At 36.6% G+C, this 19,483-nt stretch overlaps 1 protein-coding gene across 5 annotated transcripts in view; it reads left to right on the top strand.

The window, feature by feature from the left end:
• The window catches only part of LOC139753330 (spermatogenesis-associated protein 20), a 119,876-nt gene extending 103,745 nt beyond the window's left edge, over window positions 1–16,131 (top strand). For 4 of the 5 annotated variants that reach the window (XM_071669669.1, XM_071669668.1, XM_071669671.1 and 1 more), the window contains one exon: window positions 5,566–16,131. In XM_071669669.1, the coding sequence (XP_071525770.1) occupies window positions 5,566–5,838 (273 nt within the window). In that variant the 3' untranslated portion in view covers window positions 5,839–16,131. Of the gene's footprint in view, window positions 1–5,161; window positions 5,453–5,565 lie in introns of those variants that run through there. The other variant, XM_071669672.1, reaches the window with a different exon arrangement.
• The last annotated feature ends 3,352 nt before the right edge of the window (window positions 16,132–19,483 follow it).

Genomic DNA, 19,483 nt, shown 5'->3' with positions numbered 1-19,483 from the left:
TTTGGGGGCAAAATGGAGAGAATGAGGAAAGATTGCCCCAAAGAGGATATTGTGCCGAGGTTTGGGGGGAACGGGGGAAAAGGGTTGGGGAAAAAACCAATTGGGAAGGTGGAAAGATGGAGTGAAAAAGTTTTTTTGAGTGATTGGGCCCTGAACAATGCGGGGAGTTAAATAAACCTAACAAAAAATTTTTTATTTTAATTTCCAACAACGTCAAAAAAAAATTAAGCTCGTAAAACCTGCCAAGAGGGGATACCAGCTGACAAAACAAAATACCTTGAATAAATAACATGTGATAATAATACAATCCTGAAACATGATAAAAGGTGGTGTGGGGGGTGGAATGTTAAGGATCTAGTTAAAAAAAATGAAAAATAAGTTTTTCCCTTTCCCTCGGGTACTTTCCAACCGAGCACCCAAAGCAAATAATTAATTAAACCCAAAATGAATTTTTTCCTAAAAAAAAAAAATTTTCAATTTATTTATCAACAAATTATCACTTGGAAAGCTTATTCCAGATATTACGGGTATAGATTTTTCTCAAATGATCTTTAGAATAATGAATGAATCAAGTGAAAGATTGAACATTGATGCATTTATAAAAAGTGAAAAAGTAGAAGCTAAGCTTTGATTGGCCCTGTGTGCTTGTATGTATTCCACTTATCAATGGCTGAGCAGATGTAAACAAAAATGGTGGTTGTGACCATGTGAATATGCAACTTTTTACTACATTATATAATTACAAAATAAGTCAAGAGTTTTATAATGTATCATGTTAATCCAATGGCTGGTGATATCCCATGTATGGAATGCTCTGCCTCTGGGAGTAAACTGCAAATATCTCATATGGAGGATAACATTTTTAAAAAGTCTGCACACTGCAGTAGGGGCAGCAGTTTGTCAAAATTCACTTACTGGCATCTCAGAGGGTGTTTCCATACATGAATCCATATTTTTTCCATTTGAGTGACTAGTAACCTACAAGGTGCTGAAGGGTATGGTATAACAGTTTCACCTTACACAAACCAAACAAGAAAACTCGTTATTACATGGACTTATTAGATACATGTGACTCAGACTGTTTAGGGGAGAGTAATACAAATCAAGTGGCTAAAGATTACAAAAATATGTAAGAGTCAAGGCCGAAGAAAGAAGAGCATGATACTGTCAGTATTGAGAGTGAAGATGATCTTGGTCCCATTGTGAGAAAGGTAAGTGATAGCAGAAGAAAGTAGCAGCTTGGTTTAACGTTGTATCAGCTATCTGCCTTGTGGGCATGGACGAATTCTGCCAGCTTCACCCCAATACAATACGTTTTTGATAATTGTAACTCAGGTATGGCATGCACTTGCTCTGTCAACAAGAGTTTTGAGGTGCTAGACTATTTCTTAGAATATTTTGATAATGATTTGATGGATATAACAGTGATTCAAACAGATCACTATTATGGTTTTTTGAAAGAAACACAATCATTATCTCCAAGTGTCCTTGGTGCAGGTGTCATATTTGTGCCAATACCATTCAAGAGCAGAGAAGAGTTCAGCAAACACGCTACTTGTGTTCTGAATATGATGTGCTCAAGTGTTTTGAAGTGTACTGTAGGAAAAACAGTTATCAATAATAGAAAAGGGTATAGTGCATAGACATGTAAATATAAGTATATATCGGTCCTGTTAATGCCAAAACATCAATTATTTGCAGTATGAGAATTAAGAGAAATTGCTTATGCATAAAAGTGTAAGGAAACTATAACGTTGGTGTTGTAAAGTAAGTTCATACATATTGTGTCATTTGGCAAGGGATGCATTGCACAGCTGGCAAAGTCAGCCATGATGACAGCCATGACTTAACTGAAAAAAAATATTAATCTTTGGGCCTCGTCACACATGTGAGTACAGATTTACCATATTGTCTTAAGTGTTCTGTGTTTTAAAAAAAAAAGATTCTCATGTTGCATGAAAAACATGAAATGATAATTTTTTGTATTTTTTGGAAAGTTCAACAGTGGGGGGTCACCACTCTCAAAGGCTACAACTGAGGACTGTTAGAGATGATGACTAGACATTAATAAGATAGGAAGGGATTCTACCAGTGCATCTTACTTTGTAAAGGCCATACAAGTGATTGGAGAGAATACTGTGAGGTTTAGGATTTTAGAAAAATTGGAGTGAACTTTGGAAATAATGTAAGTTAAGGCAACTGGATGCTGGTTTGAAGAATAAGAATGTTTTTCCAAGGAATAGTTTTTGTTTTTACTCTGAAACAGATCAGCCTAGCAAGTGCAGGCACAAGTTGAGAAGCACATACTTTCAAAACATGAGGATGGATACCATCTGTTCCATATATCTTACTTTTGTCTAGAGAGAAAGAGAAGTGCCTTTTTTATGGAATGCATGAAGAGAGATTATCAGTAGTGGCATTGGAGCATATAGTTGGAGGAGAAAAATGAACCCCAAAAAATTGTTGTTTGTCAGAAGGAAAAACTGAAGGAAAGGTAAATCAACAAAATTTGTTAGAAACTCTTTGAGCTAAAGACAAGAAAGACTGGATAGAAAATGAAAGGTTGTCACACAGTTAACATAAGTGCAGTGATTTCAGGCAAAGATGAAACGTGAATGTGAGGAAGTTTTGGGACGGTCAGAGAAGGAGAATTTTCATGAATTTGTCCCAGTTTATGAAGGGTAGATAATGTTTTAACCTTCAGTGAGGAAGACCTCTCTTAGATAATCAGGCTCTGACTATGGTAATATTTTCCATTTTTCAGAGCTTCCTTTTTCCCAGGGTCCTCCTTTGCTCTCTTTCTTTTCATATATCCATTCTTTTATCTCTTCAGTTAAAAACTTTATATTTTTAGTTACTCCCCTCCAATTATTATGTTTTTCTGGCTGATTCAGATTTTTTCTCATCCACCAATTTTCTTAAACCTTCATTCTGCTTAATTGAAACTCTCTTTTTACATCGTGTACATGCAGTATAGATAGAATCCTGAAAATTCCTATTTATGAAATCTGCCACCTCCAAAATTCTGGTGCCCATTACACTTTAGATTTCTGCCAACTTGGAGCATGAGTTTCCAGAGTTTCCCATTCTCTCTACTGTTAGCTGTTGTGACCTGTACCAGTTCTCACTGCCTAAACATGTGGCAATAAAGTTCTGTGCCTTTATTCTTTTTGTGATATTTTGATCAAGTTCTATCTGTTTATTTACATCTCTGACACCAGTTTCCTCTGGGAACTCTGTCTAGGGGTGGCCTATGACAAAAGTCTCCATAACTGGTGAACTCCAGTGCTTCTTAGCCTCTAGTTTTTTCCTCACCCATAAAAGGCCACTGGTAGAGGGCACTGTTTCCATAGGCTCATACCTATTGTTCCTACTTAATGTCCCAGGTAACTACTACGTAATGCGCCCACCTAGTGTTCCTACATACTACTAATACCTAATGCTCCTGTCTAATCCAGAGTTATGAAAAGTGAGTTGCGTCAGTTCAGTGTTATGACAAGAAGAGATTGTATGTTTGTGGACATTGCATGGTTAATTGTGCTGAGTCTTTTGCTGCAAATAGGAGGCATAATGAATTTAATATTAAGTAAGAAATGGAGATCTTACAAAGATTAAATGAGTGTGCATCAGTGCATTACCCAAGTAAGTTTTACCATATATACAACCCAAAAATTACAGGACAATATGTGATGTGAGGTGGTTTGATCAAGTAAGTAATAATAGGGTAAGAGAGATGTGTGGTAATAAAAAGAGTGTGGTTGAGAGAGCAGAAGAGGGTGTTTTGAAATGGTTTGGTCACATGGAGAGAATGAATGAGGAAAGATTGACAAAGAGGATATATGTGTCAGAGGTGGAGGGAACGAGAAGTGGGAGACCAAATTGGAGGTGGAAAGATGGAGTGAAAAAGATTTTGAGTGATTGGGGCCTGAACGTGCAGGAGGGTGAAAGGCGTGCAAGGAATAAAGTGAATTGGAACGATGTGGTATACCGGGGTTGACGTGCTGTCACTGGATCGAACCAGGGCATATGAAGCATCTGGGTTAAACCATGGAAAGTTGTGTGGGGCCTGGATGTGGAAAGGGAGCTGTGGTTTCGGTGCATTATTACATGACAGCTAGAAACTGAGTGTGAACGAATGGGGCCTTTGTTGTCTTTTCCTAGCGCTACTTCACACACATGAGGGGAGAGGTGGTTGTTATTTCATGTGTAGCGAGGTGGCGATGGGAATGAATAAACGCAGACAGTATGAATTATGTACATGTGTATATATGTATATGTCTGTGTGTTTATATATATGTATACGTTGAGATGTATAGGTATATATATTTGCGTGTGTGGACGTGTATGTATATACTTGTGTATGTGGGTGGGTTGGGCCATTCTTTCGTCTGTTTCCTTGCGCTACCTCGCTAATGCGGGAGACAGCGACAAAGCAAAATAGATAAATAAATAAATAACTTATAAAAACAAAGTTGCTGTACCTGAGCAAGAGGAATGAGAGCATGAAAAATAAATGAAGGGTCATTTAGATAGAGCATTTAGAATTTTCACATGTTGGAACAGTACATATATCGAACTATTGACTAAAGTATCAAATTGTGTGTTGAAAGTAGCTAGATTTATCACAGCCTTGGAAAAATAATTGGGAAAAATTTTAAGCCACCAGAGACAGTGAGCCTGCAAGAAGAATAGTCACAGTCCACAGTATTGTTCACCATTAGATCATTGGTCTGTAAAAGTAGAATTGGCAATGGAATATAGGCAATTTAGAGTAATTTTGTAAGCTTTAGAGCTCTAGTCAGGGTCAGTGATGTAAGACAGGTGAAGGGTTCAATAAATAGTTATGAAATACTTTGGGGGGTTATGGATTTGTAAAAAGGTTCTCGGAGGAAAATCTTAGTAGATGGAATATGGTATTATGTTTGGAATAGTTAATTGGAATAGTTAAGTAAAACATGTAGTTTTGAGATACATAGTACACACTTTGAAAAAATGCATGTGGAAAGGATGATTGAAAGAGTTTCTTTGATGAAATTAATTGGAATAGATACAATTGGTAATTGGTTTTTGCATACATCATTTTGCTAGAATAAAAATAGGCTTTTAGATGCTGATAGATCAGTACAAAGCATATGCAGTTACTTATTGACATCTCTTCCAGATAATCTTAGCAGGAAAGAATGGCACTGGCTCACTAAGGAAGCTTTAGAGCTCTAGTCAGGGTCAGTGATGTAAGATAGGTGAAGGGTTCATTGAATGATTATGAAATACTTTGGGGTTATGGATTTGTACAAAGGTTCTCGTAGGAAAATCTTATTAGATGGAATATGGTATTATGTTTGGAATAGTTAAGTAAAACATGTAGTTTTGAGATACATAGTACACACTTTAAAAAAATGCATGTGGAAAGGATGATTGAAAGAGTTCCTTTGATGAAATTAATTGGAATAGATACAGATGGTAATTGGTTTTTGCATACATCATTTTGCTAGAATAAAAATAGGCTTTTAGATGCTGATAGATCAGAACAAAGCATATGCAGTTACTTATTGATATCTCTTCCAGATAATCTTAGCAGGAAAGAATGGCACTGACTCACTAAGGAAGATGCTGCAAGTAATTCATAGAGAGGCAAACCCTTGGCATGTTATTATGCTAGCAGATGACAATCATGAGTCCTTCATGTATGCTCGCCACTCTTCTCTTGGCAATTACCATCCCAAGACTGCTGATGAAACTCTTGTCTATGTTTGCCAGAACTTCAGGTGCTTGTTACCAATGAACACCCCAGAACAGCTAAAGGAGCAGTTGAAAAATCCTGGAGTAAATCGCCTGTAATATGAGATTCTTATGATATTCTTTGTCTCTGCTGTATGTCTTTAATATTTTCAAGAAGCTTCTTTCTGGAAAGCTTTTGTGATTTATAGTAATATCCATATTACATTTCACATTTACATTTGATAATGATAGATATTTTACCTTTCAAAGAAGAAAATGGCTGTAAATTCCAACCAATTGCAATTCTAGCTAGTGTTGTATAGTTTTCTTCTCCCAGTATGATATAGGTTGATTGTTGTTGCTTTGATGTTTATGTACAAAGGAAGTGTAGCTTATGCCTTGTAGAACAAGGATTAAACTATCAACTGTTGTACATGTGAATCATATTAATGGATTTATAGTTTTATTCAGTGAAGAGATTTGACAAATAGTTTTAAATGTTTTCTCTCTTTTTCAGGATTCATATTTACAGTACGTAGATAATAACTCATATAATCATGGTAGTAGACCATACAGTTGACCTCTAATAGTTTTTTGTTTGTCACACATCATCTGTTTGTTGATTCTATATCTCATCTATCTATCCAGTCATGTAAAACTACTTAATGTGGAAAAGTAATTGGGTTTCCTCCATACTAGCACATCTTTGAGATGCTACAGATACAAGATGTGTCTTTTTTTCCATATCCTTGTAGAAATGTAGTAGTGAAATTTTAAATTTTGTTTAATCCTTGGAAAAGGATTCAGCAAATGGCTACCACTCTTGGTTATTATCTAGTCTGAATTTTTTCTTGTATCATTCTTATGTATTATCCCATGCTAGATAGGATAGAAATCCATGTTGCTGTTATCAGCTGGTAATCGTCTACTTATGTAGCATTTAGCCTCACAACTTGTACAGTGAAACATGTCTCAGTATGTTTTTATTTGATATTCGTTAATACTCATTGTTTTTGATGATACTGAAAATGACTGGTATGCAGTGTTAAAAGTACTTTTACTGCTTTTGCTGACTCATACAAAGATAAAGATAGATAGATACAGAGCTCTTTGAAACGCTGATGGTGATTATTTTAAAAGCTGCTGTTCTTTAGATAGCTTTACTAATGTAGATTTCATGAGGATGAATAAACCTGATTGATCATTCCATTGGTCACAAACTTGTCGTCCTTACTTTTTTAAGGCATCTTTGTGATTGGTATATTAAAGTTATTTTTACTCAACATGGTTTATTTGATATTGATGATCATTGTATTTGGATCTTAATGATAGTAACAAGGATGGAATGTTAAGAGAAACTTTTGCTGACACAAAGTTCTTTAACATGCTAATGATGATTTTTGAGTTGCTGTCTTTAAGTTAGTTTTACTAACACACAGATGGAGTGAGTATTTTGAAGGATTGTTGAATGTGTTTGATGATAGGGTGACAGATGTAGGGTATTTTGTTTGGGGAGGTATGCAAAGTGAGAGTGTCATGGCAAGTGGTTTTGTTAAGAGAGAGGTGGTAAAAGCCTTGTGTAAGATGAAATGTGATAAGGCAGTTGAAGTGGATGGTATTGCAGTAACATTTTGTTAGAATGGGGGTGATTTTGTTGTTCATTGGTTAGTTAGGATTTTCATTATATGTATGGATCATGGTGAGTTGCCTGATGATTGTGGAATGCTTGTATAGTACCACTGTACAAGGCAAGGATGACAAAGGTGAGTGTCAAAGTATGGACGTACTGTATAAGTCTGTTTGAGTGTACCTAGAAAGTTGTAGGGAAAAGTGGTGATTGAGAGGGTGGTGGCATATACAGAGCATCAGACTGGGGAGGAACAAGGTGGGTTCAGGAGTAGTATAGGATGTGTGAATAGGTCTTTGCTTTGGAGTATGTGTATGAGAAATATTCAAGAGACAGAAGTATCTGTGTGTGGCACTTATGGATATGGAAAAAGCATATAATAAGGTTAATACAGATGCTTTATGGGAGGTGTTATGAATGTATGGTGTAGGAAGAAAGGTATCTGAAGCAGTAGGAAATGTTATGAATATATGGTGTCTGAGTTTGGGAGAGTGTGTGTAAGGAGGAAGATGAGAGTAAATATGAATAAAAGCAAGGTATTAGGTTTAGTATTGCAAAGACAAGGTTAGTTTAGGTGAAAGTTTGAATGGAGAAAATGTGAAGGAAGTAAGATGTTTTAGGTACCTGGGAATAGACTTGGCAGCAAATGGAACCATGGAAGTTGAGGAGAGTCATAGGATGGGTAAGGAAGTGAAGGTTCTGTGAGCATTAAGGAATGCTATCTGGGAGGTTGAAACAGGGTGTTTAAAGGGATAATAGTCCCAGCAGTGATGATTGGATGAGAGACCTGGGCTATAGCTAAGAGTGTTCAGAGGAGGGTGGATATGCTGGAAATAAAATGCTTAAGGACAATATGTGGTGTGAGGAAGGTTGATCAAGTAAGTGATGATAAGGTATGAGAGAGGTGTGGTATCAGGAAAAGTATGGTTGAGAGGGCTGGAGAGGGTGTGTTGAAATGGTTTGGACATATGGAGAGGATTAGTTAGAAAGTTTGACAAAGAGGATGTGCGTGTGTGAAGTGAATGGGACAAGAAGTTGTACATCAAATTGGAAGTTGAAGGATGAAGTGAAAAAGATTTTAAGTGCTCAGGGCTTGAATGTGCATTAAGGTAAAAGATTTGGAATGATATAGTACACAGGAAGTGATGTGCTGTTAATGAACTGAACCAGGGCATATGAAGTGGCTGGAAAAAATCACAGAAAGATCTTTAGGACCCTGGTCATGAATAGTGGGATGTAGTTTCAATGGATTATGCATGGCAGCAAGAGAATGAACATGAATTAATGAGGCCCTTTTTTTTCATTTGTCTCTGGCACTACCTTGCAAATGTGGGAAACAGAGAACAGGTATGAAAGAAAAGAAAGCAAAAGATTTCTTGGGGTAAATATACATACTTGATCATTCCATTATAGTCACATACTTATTATCTTGTATCATTTCTTAAAGTCATTTATGTTGAAGGTTTATTAAATTCATTAGCCTCAATTAGTTTCACTTAGTGAGTGGTTGGATTATGGAGTTAAGTAGCTAGTGAAGGAGAAAAAGAGAAAAAAGAGGTTTGTGGGTATTACTTACATAGTAGGTTAATAGCGTGAAAAGCAATATAGGAACATTGTCAAAGGGGGTAAATGGAGAAATGGCAACGGGTAGAGATAAGATGAGGGTGAGATGGAGTGAATACTTTGAAGGATGTAGTGTATGTGTTTGATGATAGGGTGTTAGTTGTGGGGTTTTTGGGTTGGGGAGATATTGAAGTGAGAGTTTTAGGGCAAGTAAAAAGAAAAGAGGTGGTGAAAGCCTTATATAAGATGAAATGTGGCAAGGTCGTTGAAGTGAATTGTATTGCAGTTGAATTTCTTATGAAAGGGGAAAGGGAGTGACTAATGTTATTGATTGGTTAGTTAGGATTTTCACTGTATGTATGGATAATGATGAAGCGCCTGAGGATTAGCAGAATGTCTGTATAGTGTTGCTATACAAAGGCAAGGACAAGGGTGGGAGTTTGAATTACAGAGACATATGTTTATGGATAGGAGGTGAATGTAAGGGTCTTAGAGGAAGTAACATTCTTTATGGGGTAGGGGGCCCTGGGAGGTGGTGTCATTTGTTGTTTGCTGCAATAAGGCACTGGTGGCAGATTAGAGTGAGGAACTGCAGAAACTTGTGTCTGAGTTTGTGAGTGTGTGACATGAGAGAATTGAGAGTGAATATGAGTAAAAGCAAGGTAAAGAGAAATGTTATTTGGATTGTGAACCTGAATAGAGAGAATTTGGGGGAAGTGGAGTATTTAGATACCTGAGAGTTGATATGGCAACAAATGTAACCATGGGAGCTGAAGTGAGCCATAGGGTGGGTGAGGGGACTAAGGTCTTTGGCAAACTGAGGAAAGTGTGGAAAGATAGGTCGATATCTGTATGGGCAACGATGAGCATGTCTGACAGTATAGTGGTCCCATTGGTGCTGTATAGATGTGAGGCATGGGCCTTGGGACAAAAATGTAAAGGATAGAATGAGTGAGCTAGAAATGAGTGTGGTGTGAGGAGAGTTGATCAAATAAGATATGGTATGGTAAGAGAGAGGTGTGGTAGTAAGAGGAGTGTGTATGAGAGAGCTGAAGAGGATGTGCTGAAATTATTTGGACACAGAGAGGATGAGTGAGGAAAGGATGACTAACAGGGCATACAAGTCAGAAGTGAAAGGAACAAGGGAAAGGGGGAAACCAGGGAGGAGGGGGAAGGGTGGATGAAAGATGTTTTGAAAGCTCAGGACCTGAACACAGCAGGGTGCAAGGTGTGCAACGGATAGAGCAAATTGGAGCATTGGTGTTTATAGAGGATGATGTGCTATCAGTTGGCTGAACCAGGGAATATGAAGTGGTTGTGGAAATCTACGAAAAGTTCTTTGTGGCTTGGTTGAGGATAAAGGGTTCTGGTTTCAGTTCATTATACATGTCAGCCAGCAAGTAGATGTGAGAGGATAAGACCATTTCTTCATCTGTTCGTTGGGCTACCTCATGAATGTGGAAAGTGGCAAATCTATGTAAAAAAGAATACTTCGGTTTCTGCAAATATATCTCACACATTGTCAAACCCCTAATCCACACATCCTCTGCCACTCCTGATGCCACATTGTTCCACCATACTGAAGATCTCTGCATGCCACCACCCTCTTGGTCACCACTCTCCCTTACAACTTACCTGGTACATGCAGCTTATATGTATTATGTTGTTATGCATTCTTACATACTAATGTTTTTTATTACCTACTAAGAGCGTACATTTGAAAACATCAGAAAAAATTTAATGTGTGTTGTTAGTTCAAAATGTTTATTGGTGCTTTACAGCAATAGTAACTTTGCGAGGGCACAGTGGTTGGTATTAGGGCTTTGTCATGTTTCCCCTTCAACTTGCTTTCCCTTCCACCTTTTTTTCCGCTTGTGTTTGTTTATTTCTGCTATTGACATATTTTAGGAATGGTGGAAGGAAGCCAGGCAAAAAAGGGGACTTATGCTTTTATTAATATCTTAGATTGCTTTTTTATGGCAGTATTGCAGTTTTGAAGGATAGTGCTTGATCGCAGGATATGTCCTTTCCCTTCCTGTTCCCCCTCCTCTTCACTTCCATTTTGTTTCGTTTCATTGTTTTTGAGTTGTTTTCTGGTCCTCTTTGGTGGCTTTTTAAGTGTATAAGCCCAGTACAGGGGGAGTAGAATTAGAGTTACTGATACTGTATAGTAATGAAACTGATTCATACCCTAACCTCTGCAGGACTAGGAGTGGATTTTAATGTATCTATGCTTCCTACTCCTATGGTTCTGTCTTATTAACCTCACATGACATATGGTAAGTAACTACTTGTTCCAAGAATTTTGAATCTGGGTGGAAGAGGAGTTAGACGTCTATGTAATGGAAACTTTGTTGTCTCATAGAGGTGGAGTCTTAGAAGCTGCTTGCAAATAAAAACCACCCAGCCTAAATACATTATATCAGGTTAATCCATTAGCTTCACATTAACTGGCAGTTCCATGCCTTATCCAATGTACTTTGATATGTTGGGGGGATGGGCTATCCTAAAGGATTTTAAAAAATCTGAAGTAATTCATAGCAAGGCAAAAAGCTATTTCTTCAACACTGGTATTTACTGAAAGTCATTTTCCTAGGGTACCTTTTATTTTGATATTTTCGTACATTTATGTGGACAGGGTATAGTTTTTGTGTGGTAGATGCTGTATTAGCAAGCCATTTCTCCTAATTCAGTTGGGTGTATATGTGCAGTATGTGTTGTGCAGTTTAGTTATATGTTTTCAAGAACATTTTCATTGGTTGTCATCTGTCTTGTGTTTTGAGTGATATCAGTGATTGGAATGTTGTGATGTATAAATGTTGTAAACCCTAATCCTTGCCCTTGTATTTCTTATTGTAGGGTTAAGTAGGTATAGAAGAGAGGAAAGATGATATGGACGTAAGTTTCATTACTTAGATGAAGGCTATGTGTATGTTGTGTTCTTGGAGCAAGCAGGTTAATTACTTATATTTTTTTTTCTAGGGTCATTGGTGTTAAGTCGTAAAATGTTTTGTGTCTGAACAGAGTTCTAACGGAGTAGTAAAGTTAGTTTGTGCAAGATGGGTTTGTGCATTATGTTTTGATAGTTTCTGGGTGTTTGTGCTGCGAGTGTGAGCATTCAAGTTGGTGTTTTAAGTGGTTGTTGCGTGCCCAGAGTTCTGAGTAGTCCTTTACAGAAGAGTGATAGGCATTGTAGATGAAATACCAAAGACATCTGCTGTCAACCCTGCTTTCTGCTTGAATTTCTCCACAATAGGGTTCCACTGTTTTATTCATTGTTTACACCATTTTCCACCATATGTTTACATCTCTCTGATATGATTACTTTCATTTTCAGTTTTATGACCAAACTTCAGGTTATTGTAACTTCTTAAACACCTCTGTGAAGCATCTAAGGTCATCATCCAGGAATTCTTTGCTACACATTTTAATAGTCCTTAAGAAGAATCTGATCACTAACCTGTCTTAGTTCTTGCACTATGTGCAAAAAAAATAATAAACAGAGTCATCATTGTTGGTAAGCTTTCCATCATCTGAAAATTTGGTACTTTGGTGTTATATCAGAATCATGGTGTCCAGAAAAGGCATACTTCCATTTCTATCTCATACACTTTAAATTGTATGTGCTCATCTGCATTATTAAGCATCTTTAACTTATTCTAAGTGCATGTGGTATTTGGAACTATTATCAGTATGGTGTCAACTTATCTCTACCAAGGTACATCACTTCTCATTACCTTCTTGAACCTGTCCATTTTCAGGGTCCATTTGGAGATGGAATATCATAGCACTAAGCAATGAGCCCATTCCTGGCCTTTGTGCTGTTTATATGCATCACCTTTATATATGAAAGCACCAAATCGATTTTATTTAGTCTCTCACTGTTACTGGTAGTTCACCATCCTTAACATTTTCTGTAGCTGAGGCTTTTGACCTCACGTATTGCTCTTTCTGTTGGAACATTTGTGAATAATGCCTCACCATCAAAGCTTGCAAGCTTCTTCCATGGAAATATATGGCTCATAACCTTTTTATCCTATCAGTAGAGCTCTTTAAGTGTGCTTTACGTATTAATACAAGCTTGGCTGAATGGTTTGGTCAACTTTTGGCCAGCCTGTATGGTGCATTTCTTATCCAAGAGGTTATAGGCTTCATTGGCATGCCAGATTTGTGAATTTTTTAAGAATACCTTTTACTTGGTGTGGGTGTGGTCTATTTGTATCTCTGATGCCCATTTCCTCTGTGAACTCCCTCAAGAGGATGACTCTGTCAAAAGAGTCTTCATAAGTGATTAAGTTCAATGCCTCTTATTATCCTTTAGTGCTTCACCCTTAACAGGCCAACGGCAGAGGGCAACTCTAGCACAGTGTTTCCAGAAGGTTCTTACGTAATGTTCGTACTGACTATTTCTACCGAATGAGTCTACCTAATGTTCCTCCATGAAGTTCCAACCTACTACTACTACTTAATGCTGTTGCTACCTAATGTTTCTGTTTAATGCTCCTACCTACTGCTATTTGTTACTAAAAGGCAGGGCTACTGCATACCACTCATTTCAGGAAAATCTAGTAACGAAGAATGAGTTGTGTGAGTTAGGTGTTGTCAGGTGTGATAAGGAGAGATTGTATGTTTTTGAACAGAATGCCAGCAGTCATGTGTGGGTTCAGGAAGAAAGAAAAGACAGCTACCTCAATTTTTTTTATTTCTTCACCTTGTATTCCACATAACCTGCTGGTTTCTTCTCATATCCCATTTCATCACTTAACAGGTCCATTATCTTATTCAAATAGTTCATTTTATTCATCAGTACTACCCTTATTCCTTTGTCTGCCAGTTATAATCACCTGCTGGCATTTACCTAATTTTTGAAAGCTTTTCAGTATCTCTTAGATATCACAAACTATTTTCCATTTGCTAGAGCTGTATAACATGACAGATGCCATGTTTGAAGTCTTTTTTTGCCATATCAGTCTCATTCTGCCTAACATAATCTGTGTAGCTTATTCTCTTTACTGCAGTATTGAATTTCAAACCTAGTGACTGGGCTTGTGTTTTGTTGCTGGTAGTTGCTTTGTGGATAGGTTTGAAAACCCCAGCCCCACTCGGTGTTTTTCTACCAGCGTGATACACCTATTTGTCATTGTGGATTGACCTATTGATATACATTGTTAAATATGTGGTAGAATGGATACAGTAGCAGTTTTAGATGATGCTGCTACTGAAGTGTTTAGAAATGAAACATTGGTGGTGTGTATGCTGGACAAACTGATTGAATAGTTTACTTAATTTCTGTTGTATTTACAGTGAGGAAATTTCAATTTGTGTAATATATTGACGTACATAACTGAAAATGTAGTAAGGTCATATCATTCAGTATCATGAACGCTTCCCAGATAAACGAGCATCTTCCACACCCTCCTGCACTTACCTGATTACGGATATGACTTTCTGTTCACACAGTAGTTGTGAAGAATTCAAATAGATTACATGACAGTATTTCAGTATACAAATATGGGATTCACTACTATCACGTGCTGAAGTGAGTTGGACTTTCTCCCTTGGCAGCCGCTCACTAACAAACAATTACTTGTTAGAACAACTGCAGCTATGCTGTGTAAGGTTTTGGAAATACTCTTTTTTGAGACTACATAATTCATTTTTCATGGGCACTGTATAATTGAGGTGGGACTGTATTGGAAAAAACTTTGTTTCATTATGAGGGTGTTGAATGTTTGTGGGTACAAGGCATCTGGTGCCAGTTCAGTATTTTGTGTGGTTTGCAACATTGTTTTATTTGCTTTTGAGAGAGTGAAAGATCAGGCAGGTAAGATGTTTAAAGTAGGGTGTTTTATTTGCTTTTGATAGAGTGAAAGATCAGGCAGGTAAGATGTTTAAAGTAGGGTGGATGACTTGTTTGTAAAATAGGGTTAAAGAAATTTTTTCTTGTCCAAATATATTGCCAGTTAGTGTTCTGAGGGCATTTAGTTTAGTTTGGGTGTTGATGTTATTGGTGTGGGGAGTGAATGTCATATTTGAAGCTTAAGATGGTTGATGTTTTGTTCTTTGCGAGAGACAGTCCATCCCAGGTGACTGGAGGTTGTGAGTTGGAATCATGTCTGTCTGGGATTGTAAAAGTGTTTAAGGACTAATGTAGAGATGCAGATTTTCTGTTCTCGATGAGCCAATGCTGCAATTATGTAATGTAGTTCTGCATGATTGATTTTAAAACTTTGGTGTCAGGTTGTTGTGTTTGATGTGATTGTAAGGCCAGGAAAAGATTCAACCACCACTGTTTGGTATGCCACTCTTTAGTGTTTCACATATTCATGAGAAAGTAAATTACCGATATTTGATATAGACAATATCAGAAAATTGCACTAATAGCATCCATTACGGCAGGCATTCTATCCCACTTGAGCATATGATGGTGAAGCAACCCACATTTTTATGTTATGATATTGCCTTATACTGTAATTTGAAACTCCTTGCAACTATGAGCAGAAAGTGTGTGCCACACTTCCTAATTAGCTGCTTGGGGATGTGGAGATTCCTTGATTGTCTGGAGAAGCAATCATGATCTCTCGCTAATATTGACCATAACTCATTTTTAGTAGTGCATGTTAATATGTTATACAAAATTAACGTTTCATTTCCTTACAAACATACCAGAAATGAAACAACATTGTTCATCAAGTAAGATGCATTGTGAGTGCCATGCAGTAGCCATGCCTTTCAGCTGAATCCTGTTGTAGGGACTAATATCTCTCTCTCTCTCTCTCTCTCTCTCTCTCTCTCTCTCTCTCTCTCTCTCTCTCTCTCTCTCTCTCTCTCTCTCTCTCTCTCTCTCTCTCTCTCTCTCGTTCGTTCGTTGGAATGAATTTCACACTTAGCACATATTGATATTTTCATCTCTAAGTTGGTAAGTAATCTACAGTCATTAGCAGTTATCCTTAAGTTTAATGCACCTCAAGACATAGAGATGTTTCTCTTATTCTACCTAATTATTTTAGAGTATTACTGTATTGTAATGCACTTAGGAACATGGGGGAGTGTCTGTCTACCTAACTATTGAGATTGTTACCATTGTTACCATAATCTCAGTTTTACTTTTAAAAGTTTGGAACATTTTGTTTATATTTTATATAAATTCTTCTTACAAATCTTTGTTGATTAACTTTATTGTTCACAAAGTTTATGTATCAATTATAGTTGAAAGATAACCATTCTTTGTTTGTTTCTATCCTTTATTATGGTTGAAAAGACATACCAATTAAAGGCAGATTGCATGATATCAAAGAACTATGCATTTTTTCAGACTTGTTTGCCTTTTTTTTTTGCAGTAGCACAAGAAACAGATGAAGAAATGGCCTCATTTGTTCCATCCTCTCATGAGCTGCTATGTAGACTGCATCAAAACCACAGTCCCCTATCCAGAACCATCATTCCTTAGACCTTTCTGTGGTTTCCTCTGACTATTTCATATACCCTGGCTCAGTCCATTGATAGCACATGGCTCCCTGTATACCAGTGTATACCCATGTACACCTTACACCCCTCAACATGCTTCAGCTCATACTAGTCGAAATCTCTGTTTGCAAGAAAGGTCAGTAAACATTTGCAAGGAAGGTTAGGTTAAAAATTAAGGGCTATGGCGTTGTACTGAGGGATGGGGAGGAGTTTTCATAGCCTCATTGAAAGGGTTGATTAATTCAAGTTGGTTGTATTCAAGGTGGCTGAGCTATGCTTAAAGGACAAAGTTACAGAGATTCTACATTTAATCTCTTAGGAAATAGGCTTTAATAGAGACTTGTATTTCAAGGAATACATCTGTAACTGAACTTCACGTCTTGATGAGAATCTCGTGTGTAGTAGTACTTTAAGGAACTGAATGGAAGTGATCTTGAAGTGCTGCATTTAGTCTGTTTGTACAAAAGTCTTGGTGTGTGTACACAGCTTGTTTTGAAAAAAATCATATCATCATTCAAAGAGGAGTTGGTTGTATTTCCTCTGTTTAAGGCATCGTGCTAGAGACTTGTATTTCAAGGAATACATCTGTAACTGAACATCATGTCTTGATTAGAATCTCGTGTGTAGTAGTACTTTACCGAACTGAATGGAAGTAATCTTGAAGTGCTGCATTTTGTCTGTTTGTACAAAAGTCTTGGTGTGTGTACACAGCTTGTTTAAGGCATCGTGCTAGAGACTTGTGTTTCAAGGAATACATCTGTAACTGAACTTCATGTCTTGATTAGAATCTCGTGTGTAGTAGTACTTTAAGGAACTGAGTGGAAGTGATCTTGAAGTGCTGCATTTTGTCTGTTTGTACAAAAGTCTTGGTATGTGTACACAGCTTGTTTTGAAAGAATCATATCATCATTCAAAGAGGAATTGGTTGTATTTCCTCAGTTTAATGCATCGTGCTATGCTTACAGGATTGCAAAAAATGGATTGATTTTTGTAGGTGTTACAGTATACCATCTACCACCATGAAATTCTTATTAGTCAACCATGTTCATCAAATGGTCCAGGACCCAGTGACTACTGATATCACATACATGGGATACTCTCCCTCTGGGAATTGATTGTGGGAGTCCCATATGTAGAGACTTGTCTGTAAGAGATTCAGAGTGTATTCATAGAGGTGATAGCTATTCATAGTTTAGTTACTGGCATCTCAGAGGGCATATCACAAAGACCATAAATTTTTGATGAAGACAATAAATCATTATTTTCTATTTTCTAGCTCATAGAAATTCAAGTAGTGATACTGAAACTCCAGTGGCACCTAAAAATTATGAAAATATGTGCAACCATTTTGTGAAAAATACTAGTACAATAGTAGCAATATTAGATGGTGACATACTGATGCTACAACATCTAAAGACTTATACTGCTGAAAGTTTTCTCCAAAAACGACTTTCAAAATCATGAATGTCTTCAAGTGCAGTGAATTCATGAGGAACCACATCAGAATGTAAAAAAAATAAAAGATATTCTAGATGATGTAGGTCAGAAGCCCACAGATGAACATATGTGCCTGACAACAGGAACACATAACTAATTTTGGTATCTTTCATTCCAGGTTTTAGAAATGAGGAAACCAAATTAGAAATCATTGATTGTTTTCCAAACTTTACTTTTGGTGGTGGTAGGGGCTCAGAGACTTGTGATTTTCAAAGCACTTCAGTAGATGATAATCGATTAGATTTAAACAGATATTGTAGTAGTTGCAGAGTATGTAAAGAGAATAATGGCCTACCAACACAAGAAATCGAATATTTCTTTTCCAGTTCTACGCCTTTTGTCATAAAGTTTCAGAGTAGTCATCATGATTTTCAATCAAATGTCGATTATGCACACAATTTTTCGCAAATTTTTGAAGTAAAAAGTGTTGAACCATGACAAGGGAAACAGAAAATATTTCAAATTTAAATCCTATTACTCTATGGACACATAATCAAGATCAGATATTAGGAAACAGTGACAATGCAATTAACATGAAAGCATTATCTTTTACACAGTTAGATAAGTGTGCCATAAGCTCCTAAATTTCATCGGTTTGAATTGTGCAAGTTGATGTTAATTGACCAGTCAAATCATAAACTAAACGACGTCATCTATTAGTTAACATATCCAACCACAACAAATAAAGCAATTATTAAAGATACAAATTCTTTTTCATATTGATGAGAAGGAATTGTTAAAGAAAGGTACTCATTATATATCTTGCCTAAAGTTGTACCAACACATAACATAGATATATGTAATGATACAAGCAATAAGACTGTAATATGTGCAACGAGAGGTATAGCTTATTGTTAAAAAAAAATTGGATATGAAGGATAAAGAAGAGGAAATTGAATGACTGGCCATATTCCTATTCCAAGGAAAACAGGAAACGAACAAAGGTCTGATATCACTGACACATAAAACACCGTCGTGGGAACAGATACTTATAGATGAAAAAAGATAATTCATTTTCAGGAATATATCAGCTTAAAACTAAAAGAAATATTGTGGTATTTATCCCATGTAATTAGGTATGACCACAGTGTGCATGTAAGCATAATATCGTTTCCGTTTTCCTTTATGGTTCCTTTGTTTTCAATGTTCACAGTTCTTTGAAAAATATATTTGTTTGCTTTGTTTTTACTGTTTGTGTAACTATGAATGTATTTTCTTTATGTATTTGCTTTGCATATGTGAAAAAATCATATTTCTCTTAGTTTTAGCTTATTTTTAATTAGTCTTTAACACGAGTGCGTTTCCTAGTCATGTTAAAAAGAGGACTAAGAGAATAGCCTTATCATTTTGGACCATAGCATTTTCAGATATACATTATATATATATAAATGTCTTTAATTCTTCAAATGATAAGGTTGTAGTTCTGATTCATGTTACTTTGAATTCCAGCAATACTTTGTTGTAGACTGAAGAATTAAAGCAAATATTGTATTCTTGCATGGTGATTGTTGCTTTTAATATTAAAGCATGTCATAGTAGAGTGTAATGCAGAAGATATTCTGGAACTGTGATTCTTTAATGTAGCTAATTGTTTCAACGTTACTTTGAAAC

This window comes from Panulirus ornatus, chromosome 14 (assembly GCF_036320965.1).
Source record: "Panulirus ornatus isolate Po-2019 chromosome 14, ASM3632096v1, whole genome shotgun sequence".
NCBI classification, from domain to species: domain Eukaryota; kingdom Metazoa; phylum Arthropoda; class Malacostraca; order Decapoda; family Palinuridae; genus Panulirus; species Panulirus ornatus.
This window is presented reverse-complemented; position numbering and strand designations above follow the sequence as displayed.